Here is a 13,622-nt window from a genome sequence, read left to right as displayed (position 1 = left end):
TTGATATTAATGAGTGCCCTCTTAGTGTGGCAATCAAAACTAATTCAATTGAAATTGTCAAATTCTTAGTTGACCACGGTGCAGATGTTAACATGAAACTTATTCACTTTCTTTTCATATTTAACATTGCTTTATGGGATTTTCTTCATTTTCATATTTATCATTTTTTTAATACATTCTCTTTCTATTTATATTTATCATTGCTTTATGAAATTCTCTTGATATTAATGATTGCCCTCTTAGCGTGGCAATCAAAGTCAAATCATTAGAAATCGTTAAATTCTTAGTTGAACACGGTGCAGATGTTAACCTGAAACTTGTTCTCTTTATTTTCATATTTATCATTGTTTCATGGAATTCTCTTTCTTTTCATATTTATCATTGCTTTATAAAGTTATATTTCTTTTCATATTCATCGTTGTTTCATGGAGTTTTCTCTCTTTCCATATTTATCATTGTTTTATAAAATTCTTTTTCAATTTATATTTATTATTGTTTTATGAAATTCTCTTTCTTTTCATATTTTTCATTGCTTTATGAAATTCTCTCGATATTAATAGGCACCCTCTTAGTATTGCAATCGAAGTCAAAGCATTAGAAATTGTTGAAATCTTAGTCGAACACGGTGCAGATGTCAACATGAAACTTATTCCCTCTCTGTTCATATTTATCATTGTTTTATGTACATCTCTTTCTTTTCATATTTATCATTGCTTTATTTCACTCTATTTCTTTTCATATTTATCGTTGTTCAATGGCATTCTCTTTCTTTTCATATTTTTCATTGCTTTATGAAATTCTCTTGACATTAATGAATGTCCTCTTAGCTTTGCAATCAAAACTAATTCAATTGAAATTGTTAAATAACTAGTTGAACATGGCGCAGATGTTAACATGAGACTTATTCTCTTTCTTTTCATATTTATCATTGTTTCATGCAATTCTCTTTCTTATAATATTTATCATTGCTTTATTACATTTTCTTTCTTTACATATTTATCATTGCTTTATAAAATTCTCTTTCTTTTCATATTTATCATTGTTTTATTACATTCTCTTTCTTTTCATATTTATCATTGTTTTATTTCATTATTCTTCTTTTCATATTTATCATTGTTTTATTACATTCTCTTTCTTTTCATATTTATCATTGATTAAAAATATTCTCTTTCAGTTAATATTTATCATTGTTTCAAGGAATTCTCTTTCTTTTCATATTTATCATTGTTTCAAGGAATTTTCTTTCATTTAATATTTATCATTGTTATATAGAATTCTCTTTCTTATAATATTTATCATTGTTTTATTACATTCTTTTTCTTTTCATATTTATCATTGTTTTATAAAATTCTATTTCTTTTCATATTTATTATTGTTTTATGAAATTCTCTTTCTTTTCATATTTTTCATTGATTTATGAAATTATATTGATATTAACGAGTGCCCTCTTAGTGTGGCACTCAAATTCAAGGGAACAGGACAAATTTGCCACACGGCACTTTTTTTAAAGAAAATTAATGGAGCGGAGCGATACTCTGCTGCAGGAGCCCCAAGGCTCCCAATCATTACGAAAGGGAGCCTCAGGGCTCCTGAGAATCCATCAGCAGAGGCTTTTTCATTTGGCCTCTGCTGATCAAAGATTCGGCGAAGCCATTCTTCGTCTCAGGAGCCCCAAGGCTCCCAATCATTACGAAAGGGAGCCTCAGGGCTCCTGAGAAACCTCTTTGAGAAGGTTTTCTTTAAGAAAACCTTCTCAAAGATGATTGTCAGCATTCACTCAAAATCTACCAAGAGTTTCAAAGTTTCAAATCTATCTGAAATGAAGCTTTGAATCTCTTGTATATCTAATTGTAGAGGTACCTTTTCAAAATGTCTTCTATTGATTAAATTTAATCAGTAAAAGTCATTTTGAAAAGGTACATCTCTATAATTGCTATTGAGCATTCACTCTTGGAACCTTGGAGCTCTTGTGTAGTGCATGAAAACTCCAAGATTCTAGCATAAAACATATATCATAGACATAATTTCTTCAAATATAATTTAAGGTTATTTTTTAAAAATCAGAAAAGCGTAATTTAAGGTTATTGAAAAAGTGACAGTTGGCAAATTCGTCCCGCACTCTCAAATTCAAATCAATGGAAATTATTGAATTCTTAGTTGAACAAGGTGCAGATGTTAACATGAAACTTATTCTCTTTATTTTCATATTTTTCATTTCTATATGAAATTCTTTTTCTTTTCATATTTATCATTGTTTCATGCAATTCTCTTTCTTTTCATATTTATCATTGTTTTATAACATTATTTTACTTTTCATATTTATCATTGGAAAATAATCTAAAAAAAATAATCGTCGTCCTACATTTCCAAATTTTGAGAGGTTTACAAACGAGTTTCGCATAGAGTGGTCCTAGCGCTGAACAAAATTCATCAAAAATTCTAATTAATCGAAACGGTGTATATCATGCGCTTGTTCATGGCACGGACAGATATTGAAGATATAAATTTCGAGATTCGGATGAATTTCTGCAATTCATATATTGAATGAATGAGAATATCTTGTGTGTGAATATGGTATAAATTATGGTCGATCGGTCCAAGGTTGAAAGAATCATCTAAGATTCACAAAGTTAAAAATTCGGAAGAATTATGTAATAACCATATTAAACAATCATATATAATGTGAAGGTAATAAATGTGCTGTGATATATCTATGTTTGCTGAAATGAAAATATAATTCTTGAAAAACACAATAAAAAGTAATTGAAATACTGTTAGATGAATATGATATTATTTGATAATGTAATTATATTCTAAAAAGTCTGAGTAAAGATGAATTTTAGGATTTTGTCGATATTCTGATGTTGATTGAAGACTTTGTTCCTCATCTGAGGTACTTGTTTAAGCATTGTACCTCAGATGAGGAACAAAGACTCCAAAGACTCTTAACAAAGATCTTTGAAGCCTTTATTCTTCAATCAACATCTGTTTGAAGACTTTGTTCCTCATCTGAGGTACTTGTTTAAGCATTGTACCTCATATGAGGAACAAAGACTTCAGAGACTCTTAAGAACAATCAGCATCTGATTGTTCACTTTGTTCCTCATCTGAGGTGCATTAAGAGATATTGAACCTCAGATGAGGAACAAAGACTTGAAAGATTGTTAAAAACAATCTTTCATGTCTTTTGACAACAATCAACATCTGATTGTTCACTTTGTTCCTCATCTGAGGTACATTAAGAGATATTGAACCTCAGATGAGGAGCAAAGACTCCTCAATTTAATAAATTCTCATGAAAAATTAAAAATCAAAAAATTTTCCAATTTATAATTATATTTTTTCTCATATTTTCTATCATTATTTCAAAATTCAAGCAAATTTCAATGATTTAAATCTATAGAAGGTTATTGTTATTGTTTACATATTGGGTTGAATAATAAAATCTTTAAAATGAGTTAAATTCAATATTAAATTTTTATATTTAACCAAATAAAATCTCTAAAATGTGATTTTAAACAATATAATATCATCTGATGTACAATATTCCTCCGTCTAACTCAGATGAGGAACAAAGTCTTCAATCAACTTCTGATTGAAGAAGAAAGTTTTCGAAGACTCTCACAAAAAGTCTCTGAAGTCTTTATTCCTCATCTGAGGTTCAATATCTCTTAATGTACCTCAGATGAGGAACAAAGTGAACAATCAGATGTTGATTGTTGTCAAAAGACATGAAAGATTGTTTTTAACAATCTTTCAAGTCTTTGTTCCTCATATAAGGTTCAATATCTCTTAATGTACCTCAGATGAGGAACAAAGTGAACAAACAGATGTTGATTGTCACCCAAGAACACTAAAGATTGTTCTTAAGAGTTTCTGAAGTCTTTGTTCCTCATATGAGGTACAATGCTTAAACAAGTACCTCAGATGAGGAACAAAGTGAACAATCAACATCAGATTGTCGACAAAAGACATGAAAGATTGTTTTTAACAATCTTTCAAGTCTTTGTTCCTCATCTGAGGTTCAATATCTCTTAATGCACCTCAGATAAGGAACAAAGTGAACAATCAGATGTTGATTAGTCAAAATACATACAAATCAATCTTCCACTACTTAGGAACATTTTACATTACATATCTAAGGCTTATATACTCATTTTATTATAATTCACCATTGAATTTCTCCAATTCTTTCTCACTCACTGCTTCGTATGTTAATATCGTGCAATATCACACTTCCACACATATTTCATTTCCTATTAAATTCTAATTATATCAAAAATGTGCATATTTACCATTTTTATATTCTCATATTCTCGCAATTTTGCAATTTCCTCATATTCTATAAATATACAACTATTCACATTCTGACATAGCTAAAATATATAGCTTCACCATTCTTAAGAAAGAAAATTTGATTTTGTGCCAAATAATTTGATTATGATTTCGCATCTTTTCTCAACATTAGGGTTTGACGAGACAGATATCATTTAAAAATTTTCCTCGAATTTTTGGTATGTGAATCATGGCTCGATTCATAGGTTCTATCGTTCAAAGTGAGAAATTCTGGTAAAAAATGGAGAAGTAGGACGACGATTATAACCGTTTTTTAACAACTCTTTATCATTGTTTCATAGAATTTTCTTTCTTTTAATACTTATCATTGTTCAATGACATTCTTGTTCTTTTAATATTTATCATTGCTTTATGTGACTCTCTTTCTTTTCATATTAATCATTATTTTATTACATTCTCTTCCTTTTCATATTTATCATTGTTTCATGGAATTCTCTTCCTTTTCATATTTATCATTGCTTTATAACATTTTCTTTCTTTTCATATTCATCATTGCTTTATTACATTCTCTTTCCTTTCATATTTATCATTGATACAAAACATTCTCTTTCTTTTCATTTTTATTATTGTTTTATGTACTTATCTTTCTTTTCGTGTTAATCATTGTTTTATAAAATGCTCTATCTTTTCATATTTTTTATTGCTTTATGAAATATTTTTTATTTTAATGAGTGCCCTCTTAGTATTGCAATCAAAACAAATTTAATAGAAATTGTTGAAATCTTAGTTGACCACGGTGCAGATGTCATCATGAAACTTATTCTCTTTCTTATCATGTTTATCAATGTTTTATTACATTCTCCTTCTTTTCATATTTATAATTGCTATATTACATTCTCTTTCTTTTTATATTTATCATTGTTTTATAAAATTCTCGTTCTTTTCATATTTATCATTGTTTCACGGAATTCTCTTTCTTTTCATATTTATCATTGTTTTATAATATTCTCTTTCTTTTCATATTTATCATTGTTTCATGGAATTCTTTCACTTTTTATATTTATCATTGATTTTTGAATTTCTCTTTCTTTTCATATTTATCATTGTTTTATAACATTCTCTTTCTTTTCATATTTATCATTGTTTTATTTCATTATTCTTCTTTTCATATTTATCATTGTTTTATTTCATTATTCTTCTTTTCATATTTATCATTGCTACCCTCAATTTTTGACTTTTGCAACTTTTTCATGACCCCTACCCAGGTATCTAAAATACCATTTATCGCCTGAAAAGCACCCTTAATTTATGCCAATTGACAAAATAAAGATATGTTTAGAATGCTGATATGATGGAGAATCATACTGCATCATTATTGGCCAGCAATATATAATATTTAAGAAATCTACGAGATTATCTGATTTCATGAAACTCAATGTATACTAAGTTTCAGACTTTGAAATTTTAACATGTTGATATGGGTACATAGGGTTTATGATTCCAGTCATTTATTTAAAAAATTACAAAAATGAATTAATATGATGTGAGTAACAATGATAATAAACGCTTAATTACTAATATATTATTTTTTGGTAGGAATGAAATGTTTTGGTGACATTTATAGAAGTTAAGCTGAGAATCAAAAATGCAAAAATAATTTTAAATATTAGAAGCATTATTTGATGTCATTGAGTTTAGAGTCGTGTAGCTATATGAGTACAATATGTTATTGATGTATATATGCAATAATTGTGAAAATGAAATGTGAATCTCAAGATGAGTTGCATAATACTGCGTCATAATTTGAATTCAATATGTACATAACATTACTAAATGTATTTTAAGATAATACAAAAAATTAAGCTTGCAAAAAGATATCGAAATGTAATTTTCATTAGATTCAAAGATCTGCATAGATTTCGATTTTAACTATTGATGAATTTGTCAAACCTCTATAATAATAGAATGTAGAACTAATTAAATATAATTAAAATAAAAAAATACAAATTAAAGTGATATTATAAGAGATATATGTGATGTTACCAATATGACATGATATTGGAGAACTGAGAGAATTGTGATGTGAGACTAAATATGATTTTATTATGAATAGGAGAATAATTTTAGAAGAATTTCTTGAATTTAATATATCTGAATATGTAATTCGGCATATATTCTATATATATATATTGGTATATTAACTAGAAATAAGAATAGGAAAGATTGTTAATGAATAATATGAGATTAAGCGAAAATATATTGTTCTAATAGATGAGTGTGGAGATTCAATATATGTGAAGAGGGATATGTGAGAGGAAATATGGAAATTTAATAAAATATGCGATGAGAGAAAAAATAACAATGATTTATATGAAATATATGAGTATTGAAAAAGCCTGATTAGGGATTTCATGTCTGTAAAAGGAATAGATATTCTATGAGAAAGATGAAACGAATTAAAGAAGTAGAAAAAAAATTTAATTAAGATTGAAAAAAAATTGGAGTTTATGCAAATTTAAATAAGAAATATATTGCCTTTGGCATGAAGATGTCATTCTGGGAGATATTGCCTCTGCATGTATCCCAGAATGGAACAATCTTTTGCAATCAGAATGTGATTGCAAAACTTTGACCGACAAGAGTGTATTGTGCACTCTTGTCGGTCGCAGTGTCTCATTCTGGGAGACATTGCCTCTGCATGTATCCCAGAATGGAACAATCTTTTGCAATCAGAATGTGATTGCAAAACTTTGACCGACAAGAGTGTATTGTGCATCCACCTTTGTCAATTAACTATGTTTTATAGAGACATCCCCTCACACATATTTTTTCTAATATAATTTTACCTTTTTAATATTTATTTTTTATTTTTTGTGCTTTATATAACTTATGGTGTGTACCGAACTATCTTACAGACTCTACTGAGCTATTTCCACATATAAACATGTGACAATAACGCATACATACTCCCTTCGTATTCTGATCTCATGACATATTATCGCAAAAACTATATTTATACAACACACCTCATAAAGTCTCATTTTAGCCCTATCTAAGCGTTCAAAACCTATTTTTCCCGCGTAATCTGATTCTTCAGGCTCCGCTGATTCGATTTCTGCTGTCAGATCGTGAAAATATGCATCACATAACAAGATAAACCCAAATTACTTAACTTAATATTTTCCTTAAAATTTCGCTTCACGTTCATGCTCAAACAAAATCATTTTTGAAAAATCCAAATTTTTCAAAAAATGTATGAATTCAAAAGTTTTGATCATATCGAGTCATTACCCAATATTAATATTGTATTTTAGTTTTTGAGTTATTCATTTTATTATACGTATTATTCAGAAAATTAAATATATTTGTGAGGGGAAACGGAAGATATAATAAATATTCCCATAGCGAGGAATAGGAAATTTTCATCCCAATTTGCTATTATCACCAACTGAATGTACCTTTGGCTCATAGAAAATTTTAATATCAATTCTCTGAAAATACAAGAAAATTCAACAAAAACCAAGGTGTGATATCTATTATAATATTTGATTTTAATTCACCAATAATAATTTTGACACTTTACAAATTAACTCAATTTTTGACACTCCCAGCGCCCCGACTTGGGTTTCGCAATCGACCCATGCGCGACAAAATGACATCCTTAGGATGGGTTATATTTTTAGCAGATTTGTTGCTTCAAATGTGTGATTGTATTCAGCCCAGCAATCAAAAGGTTGATCTATTTAGATTCACATTAATACATTGAATAAGGATAATATTTATCAAGTTATTTTGATCTAAATAATTTGGTCGATTAAAATTTGACAAAAAAATGTTTTTCTTGTTATATTTTTCGTTTTCAACAGATATTCAAGAGGTTGGCGACTATGATTATCAAGATTATATCGGCACCAATAAGCCTGCCCTTGTAAAATTCTATAATCCTTCATGTCCGCATTGTTTTGCAATGGCTGACGAGTTTTGGCAAGTAACTGAAATGTTTGATGATGTAAATTTTGTCGCAATTGATTGCATTACACATAAAAATCTATGTGTCAATGAATTCAACATAGAAAAATACCCAAGTGTTGCAATTTTCATGCCAAACTCGCTTACACCAATAAAATTTGAAGGGTATATGGGTGCAGATGAATTTGCTAAGTTTGTTAAAGAGAAAACAAACATTGAACCAAGAAAAATTCCGAAATTATTTTACGAAGTCACACCAAATAACTTTGAAGCATGGAAAGATAGCAAGAAATGTGCTGTTGGTATTTTCTACTCATCTCTTTTTGAACATCATAAAAAATTCCTTTATGAAGCAAGAATGGTCGCAAAAGCCTTCCAAAATGAAGAAAATGTTACAATTGGTATTATCAGATGCGATAAATTCAGACCATTGTGCAAGCCAGTTAACGATCTTGGCTATCCAGTCGCTGCAAGATGGACAAACGCAAATTACGTTCCTTTCAATGATATGGCCATTGCCAATCTTCTTGTCCTCGACATTAACGATAATTGCGATACTCACAGGCGTATAGACGGCTTTCTTGAAGAAAATGTTGGAAGAATTGAAGCTGCAAAGCCATTTGTCAAAGAATTCATCGAAACAAAGGATCCAGAAGAAAGAAGCAAAATAATAGAGAAGACAAAAGAAGTTCCAGGAGCTTCTTTTTACGTAAAAGTGATGAATCGAATTATTAAAGAAGGTGATGAGAAAATTATCCAAACAATTAATAAAATGCATCATATGATAACTGATCCTCATGTAAATGCTAAGAATAGAGACTTTACAAACAAGAATTTCAACGTTTTCAAAGAATTCTATCCGAACTACATTCCTCCAACACAAAACCAAGAATCAAATGAAAATACAGCTAATATGGAACAACATCAGTCTGAAAAATCAGAACAAAAGGAATTATAATTTGTTTTTAATAAATTTTACAATTTTTTTATACTTAATTTTTAATATATCTGCTCTTCCTCATACTGATTTATACATCCTGTTAAAAATTTGAAAGATTATGGAAATGATTTTACTTTTTTTCGATATTAACAGTAACAAATCATTTAGAGTAGGAGAAGAAACATGTACAAGGATATGTTGATTCACCTGCTTTTACTCTATAAGAAAGATTGCTTTATTTCAATCATCTGAATGATATCTTATATTTCATGAACATACATATCAATATGAAATATATAGGACAAAAACGGAAGCCCCCTTCAAATCTCACGTTTCTGCCATTAGAAACCCCTAAAATTTTTAGCTAATTTTTGTGCTCATTATATATCTCTATGATATCAGAAGGAATTAGGATCTCCCTCCAAAATCCATCTTTCTAATTTCACCATTTCCTCAGATTTTTATTAAAAATTCATCAATGATTTAAATTTATAATTCGTCAATGGTTTAATAACTTATTTCAATGTGCAAATAAATTTCTAACTCAACGAATCATTGAAAATTAAATTCTTGAAGCTCCTTGATCTATATGAGAATAAAATATGAAATATATCCGAGTTTCGAAGAATTCATGAGAGATATTAAATGATTTGTACAAAATATAGCAATATACTCAATGCCTAACAAAGATTACACACAAATCAAAGATTTTATTTTTAAATGGAAGAGTTGGAATGCAATGATATTGCAACATTCATAGTGTACTTCTGACTAATCGTATTTACATCAGTATTTATCCAATATTGATATTTGGTGAGTAGATGTAAAAAAAAAATCAAATTTCGAAAAAAAAATTTCAATGTTTCTCTTTTCGTTTCTTTTTCTCTCACGAGCAGAAGAAACAACAAAATTATATGGTACATGGGGAGATTCATACATCGAAGATGAAACATTGCTATTTTTTGAGTTCTTAAGGCCCGATTTAACTGTTCATGTTCAACATCTCCTTCAAGATGAGACAGACTTAACAAAAGATAAAGTTTTACGTTTATTAAATCAAGAATGGATGCCAAAATCCGTACTTGGCTTACTAAATCTTTCTCTTTCATGGAGATATTTTCATCCTCGCGCTTCAGCAGGCAGGAGCAAAGAAAATACGATTTCGGAGCTACGCGGCTATGGATTTTCAGTTCCAAATGACTTCAATGAGAACAAAATCAAGAATTTTTCAGCGCGTTTCTTATCAAGATTGTATTCTTTCCCAAATGCTCAAGATAGGTTCAGTTTCTTGAGGAACTCAGCTGCCAATTTTCCTGGAGAGTATCCTTTTCTCGAAAACCATCCAATATTCGATAGTTTAATTGATTCATTCAAAAATTTAACTTCGAATACAAGTTTTGCCGAAACAATCAGTATAAATGGTAGAGTAGTTGATGGCACATCTCATGACGTCCTTCGTGCTCTTCTAGAAGAAACGCAAACGAAATTTATTTTATCACATCTTCAATTTACGAATTCGACCGACTACGAACAAATAATTTACAGTCCAACCGTCAAAGAAGTTTACAATTACGTTTCTCCGCCTCATTGGCATCGAGATTTGACACATCACGATTTCTTCAATGTTTTACAGAGATCTCCCAAGGAACTCAACGTAAATGCAACATCGCCTGAAGAGTTCATGAGATACAAGGAAGTTTTGTCGTCAATTCAACTTTTTGTGAATATAAATAATCCGATGTCGAAATATTTACTTTACGACCTTCTAGAGCTTGCAAGATCCGAAATACCTTATGTAGTTAATGTTTACTGCCTCGGAGATCTAACAAATGAGACAGAAAAGAAAATTGTTTATTCATATTTGAAAACTGAGGAAACTCTTGGCGCAAGAACAGCCATTAAATACTTATTCGATGCCTTAGAGAGTGGCAACATCAAAAAGGAATATAAAGCAACTCGTCCGATTATTAATTGGAATGATATTGAAAAAAGACTTTACAACGATACAGGGTTCACCGCTATCGTTAATGATCTCAATGATTATTATCAAAAAGTTGGAATTAACGATACAACGTATTCTGTCAATGGTAATTTCGTATCTGGACCTTTGTCGTATTTAGAATGGCGCAGATTTTATTTACAGCAAGTAAATAGACTCATGGATGCTGCCAAACAAGGAACGTTCGTAACAAATCAGTCTTTGACGGATTATCTCAAAAATAATTCAATTGTTCTTGAAAAAATGCGGCCACCGATAAAAATCCGAAATGAGCAGATTATCACATTCTCGGGTATCGATAGCCGAACCATTATTTCCATTTTTGAGAATTTATTTAATCGTCCTTCTTATCGACATCGCCAGGCAGAGATGCCGATTCCTGTTTTCTTTGTCGACTGCAAGGCCAACCTCAGTTACGCTTCTGTAAAAGAAGACGTTCCAAATTTCGAATTTTACGAAATCGAGTCAGGAGAGATTGATCCGGAGCTGAGATTGCTTCTCCGAATAGGAAGTTCTCCGAAAACGATCATTGGTCCACATATTTTCGAAGGAAACCTTAATGGAGAACAATTCGATTACGCTTTGAGGTATGTACAAAAGAGATATTGCCATAATATCACAAATAAAGCAACGTCACCACAAGTCTTCTACATAACTATCCTCAGAGCTTCACAATTCTTAAATGGAATCAAAAGAACGAAATTTGTTAATCCAGAAACAAATTTGTACATTATAGATTACTCAAATCCAAATGCTGAGATGGCCTACAGCCTAATTACTAATCCTTTCTCAATAAATTTCAGAGAAATAATTGAAGTCGCTTCCCACGTCGGCCAATCCGGCGCCGGCATCGTAGCCTTCATTCCTAGCTGTAGTACGGAAGGATTAGACACAACTTTTCCATTTATGCAAGAAAATTATTTCCCTGTAATGAATGAGCTCCAAAACGCACCCCCAGTGGCCAATCTAACATTTGTAGGTCATAAGAGCTGGGCTGTAATTCGTCGTGGCCTCCATTTCTACATTGAAGGTCTCATTTTGACCGGATTCGCTCCAGGAGCCAACGTAATCAAAATTGGCGACATTTACCATACCGCTCTTAAAGAATCCGGCTATTTCCAGTTCACTCTTCCTCCAGGAATCTACAATGCTCAAGGATTAAGACAATCTGTCATTTCTGACTCAATTTTACCAGTTTACAAATTTTACATGTCAGATTTTTCACATATTGACGTTCCAACCTCTGAAGGTGTCCACATCTTCTCGATCATTACTAATCCTGTCTTCGAAACGAACTTCATTTTGATGCTTTCGTCATTAGTGAACACAACAAAAGAGAAGATCACTGCATATGTTGTAAATCCTCCAAGAAGCGGCGAAGGCTTTGGAGTTAACATTGTTCCTGTTGCAGAATACGTTCCTCCCTTCCTTGAGATGTCAACAGCACACGAGATGATGGTTGCGACAATGAAACACGCGATGGTGGATTTCATCCTTCCGTCAACAGTAAAACGTGTTGTTTTTGTCGACCAATCAATTTTCTTCAAGAAAGACATAAAATTGCTGACCGATTTCAACATGAGAGATGCAGCAATTGCGGCACCACATTTCGGAAGGAAGTTCAAACCATTTGTTTCTATGTGGTTCATGGAGAGAGAATCATTGTTACAAAGAGCAGGAAGACCTTACCATTCTTCAAGATTCTTTATGATTGACATGGAAAACGCAAGGAAACAAAACTATTTCGATTTGTTCAGGTATTTGGTAATGTTCAGAATAAGGTATTCAATATTTGTTAATAATTATGATGATGAGATAATGAACCAACTTCAAGTTCCTGTACAATTCGTTACTCTGCCTGAAGAAGTTTCGTACATGGAAGGATCAACAAATAAAAAGAAGAAAGATGATGCTTTGACTGAGTTCGTTTACGATCCTCCAACAAAAAAGGCTTTGTTCAACAGTTTAAATACTTATTTAAAGCTGAGAGCAAACGTTTATCGAATGTATGTCACTCAAAATGCAACTGTAAAATAAATAAAATATACTTATAAATATTTATTTTAAATGAATTTGATTATGATATGATAAAAAAGTTGATGATATATAACTTTACAAAAATAACTCATTATTACAGAGAATTTTAAGTGTAAGATATGTCATTGTTCCATGCTATTGGTCAAATTGAGAATATGTACTAAGCTCATTTTTCAAATAGCATTTCCCATTATTTCATATTGATGGGAAAAAATTTAACCACACTAGAATGATATAATGGATCTCAAACTTTCATGGTTGATCAAATACATCATACACAGCAGCTTTGGTTTCAAAGTTTGATTTGTTATATTCGAAAATTCACCTTGTATGGAGAAAAAAATAAAGGTATCCAGCCCATCTAAACCTGGAAATACAATT

At 30.5% G+C, this 13,622-nt stretch overlaps 2 protein-coding genes across 2 annotated transcripts, besides 4 other annotated features; both read left to right on the top strand.

Annotated features, from left to right (window-relative positions):
- Positions 1–1,470: 1,470 nt before the first annotated feature.
- Positions 1,471–1,504: a terminal%2Cinverted (terminal inverted repeat of MuDR-4N1_TV transposon ID:TVAGG3_0154580).
- Positions 1,471–2,121: a mobile genetic element.
- Positions 2,093–2,121: a terminal%2Cinverted (terminal inverted repeat of MuDR-4N1_TV transposon ID:TVAGG3_0154580).
- Positions 2,122–7,714: 5,593 nt separating this feature from the next.
- Positions 7,715–7,759: a mobile genetic element.
- Positions 7,760–8,128: 369 nt separating this feature from the next.
- TVAGG3_0154560 (cell redox homeostasis) lies at positions 8,129–9,232 on the top strand (the record flags this gene model as incomplete). Its single annotated transcript, XM_001306236.1, has 1 exon — positions 8,129–9,223. One exon carries the CDS (start codon positions 8,129–8,131, stop codon positions 9,221–9,223), a length of 1,095 nt encoding a protein of 364 aa, XP_001306237.1.
- An 832-nt stretch (positions 9,233–10,064) lies between these two features.
- Positions 10,065–13,241, top strand: TVAGG3_0154550 (UDP-glucose:glycoprotein glucosyltransferase protein; the record flags this gene model as incomplete). Its single annotated transcript, XM_001306237.1, has 1 exon — positions 10,065–13,241. One exon carries the CDS (start codon positions 10,065–10,067, stop codon positions 13,239–13,241), a length of 3,177 nt encoding a protein of 1,058 aa, XP_001306238.1.
- Between the last annotated feature and the right edge of the window lie 381 nt (positions 13,242–13,622).

This window comes from Trichomonas vaginalis, chromosome IV (genome assembly GCF_026262505.1).
Source record: "Trichomonas vaginalis G3 chromosome IV, whole genome shotgun sequence".
In the NCBI taxonomy this organism is placed as follows: Eukaryota; Parabasalia; order Trichomonadida; family Trichomonadidae; genus Trichomonas; species Trichomonas vaginalis.
Note: the sequence above shows the minus strand (reverse complement) of the source record. Positions and strands in the feature narration are given on the sequence as shown.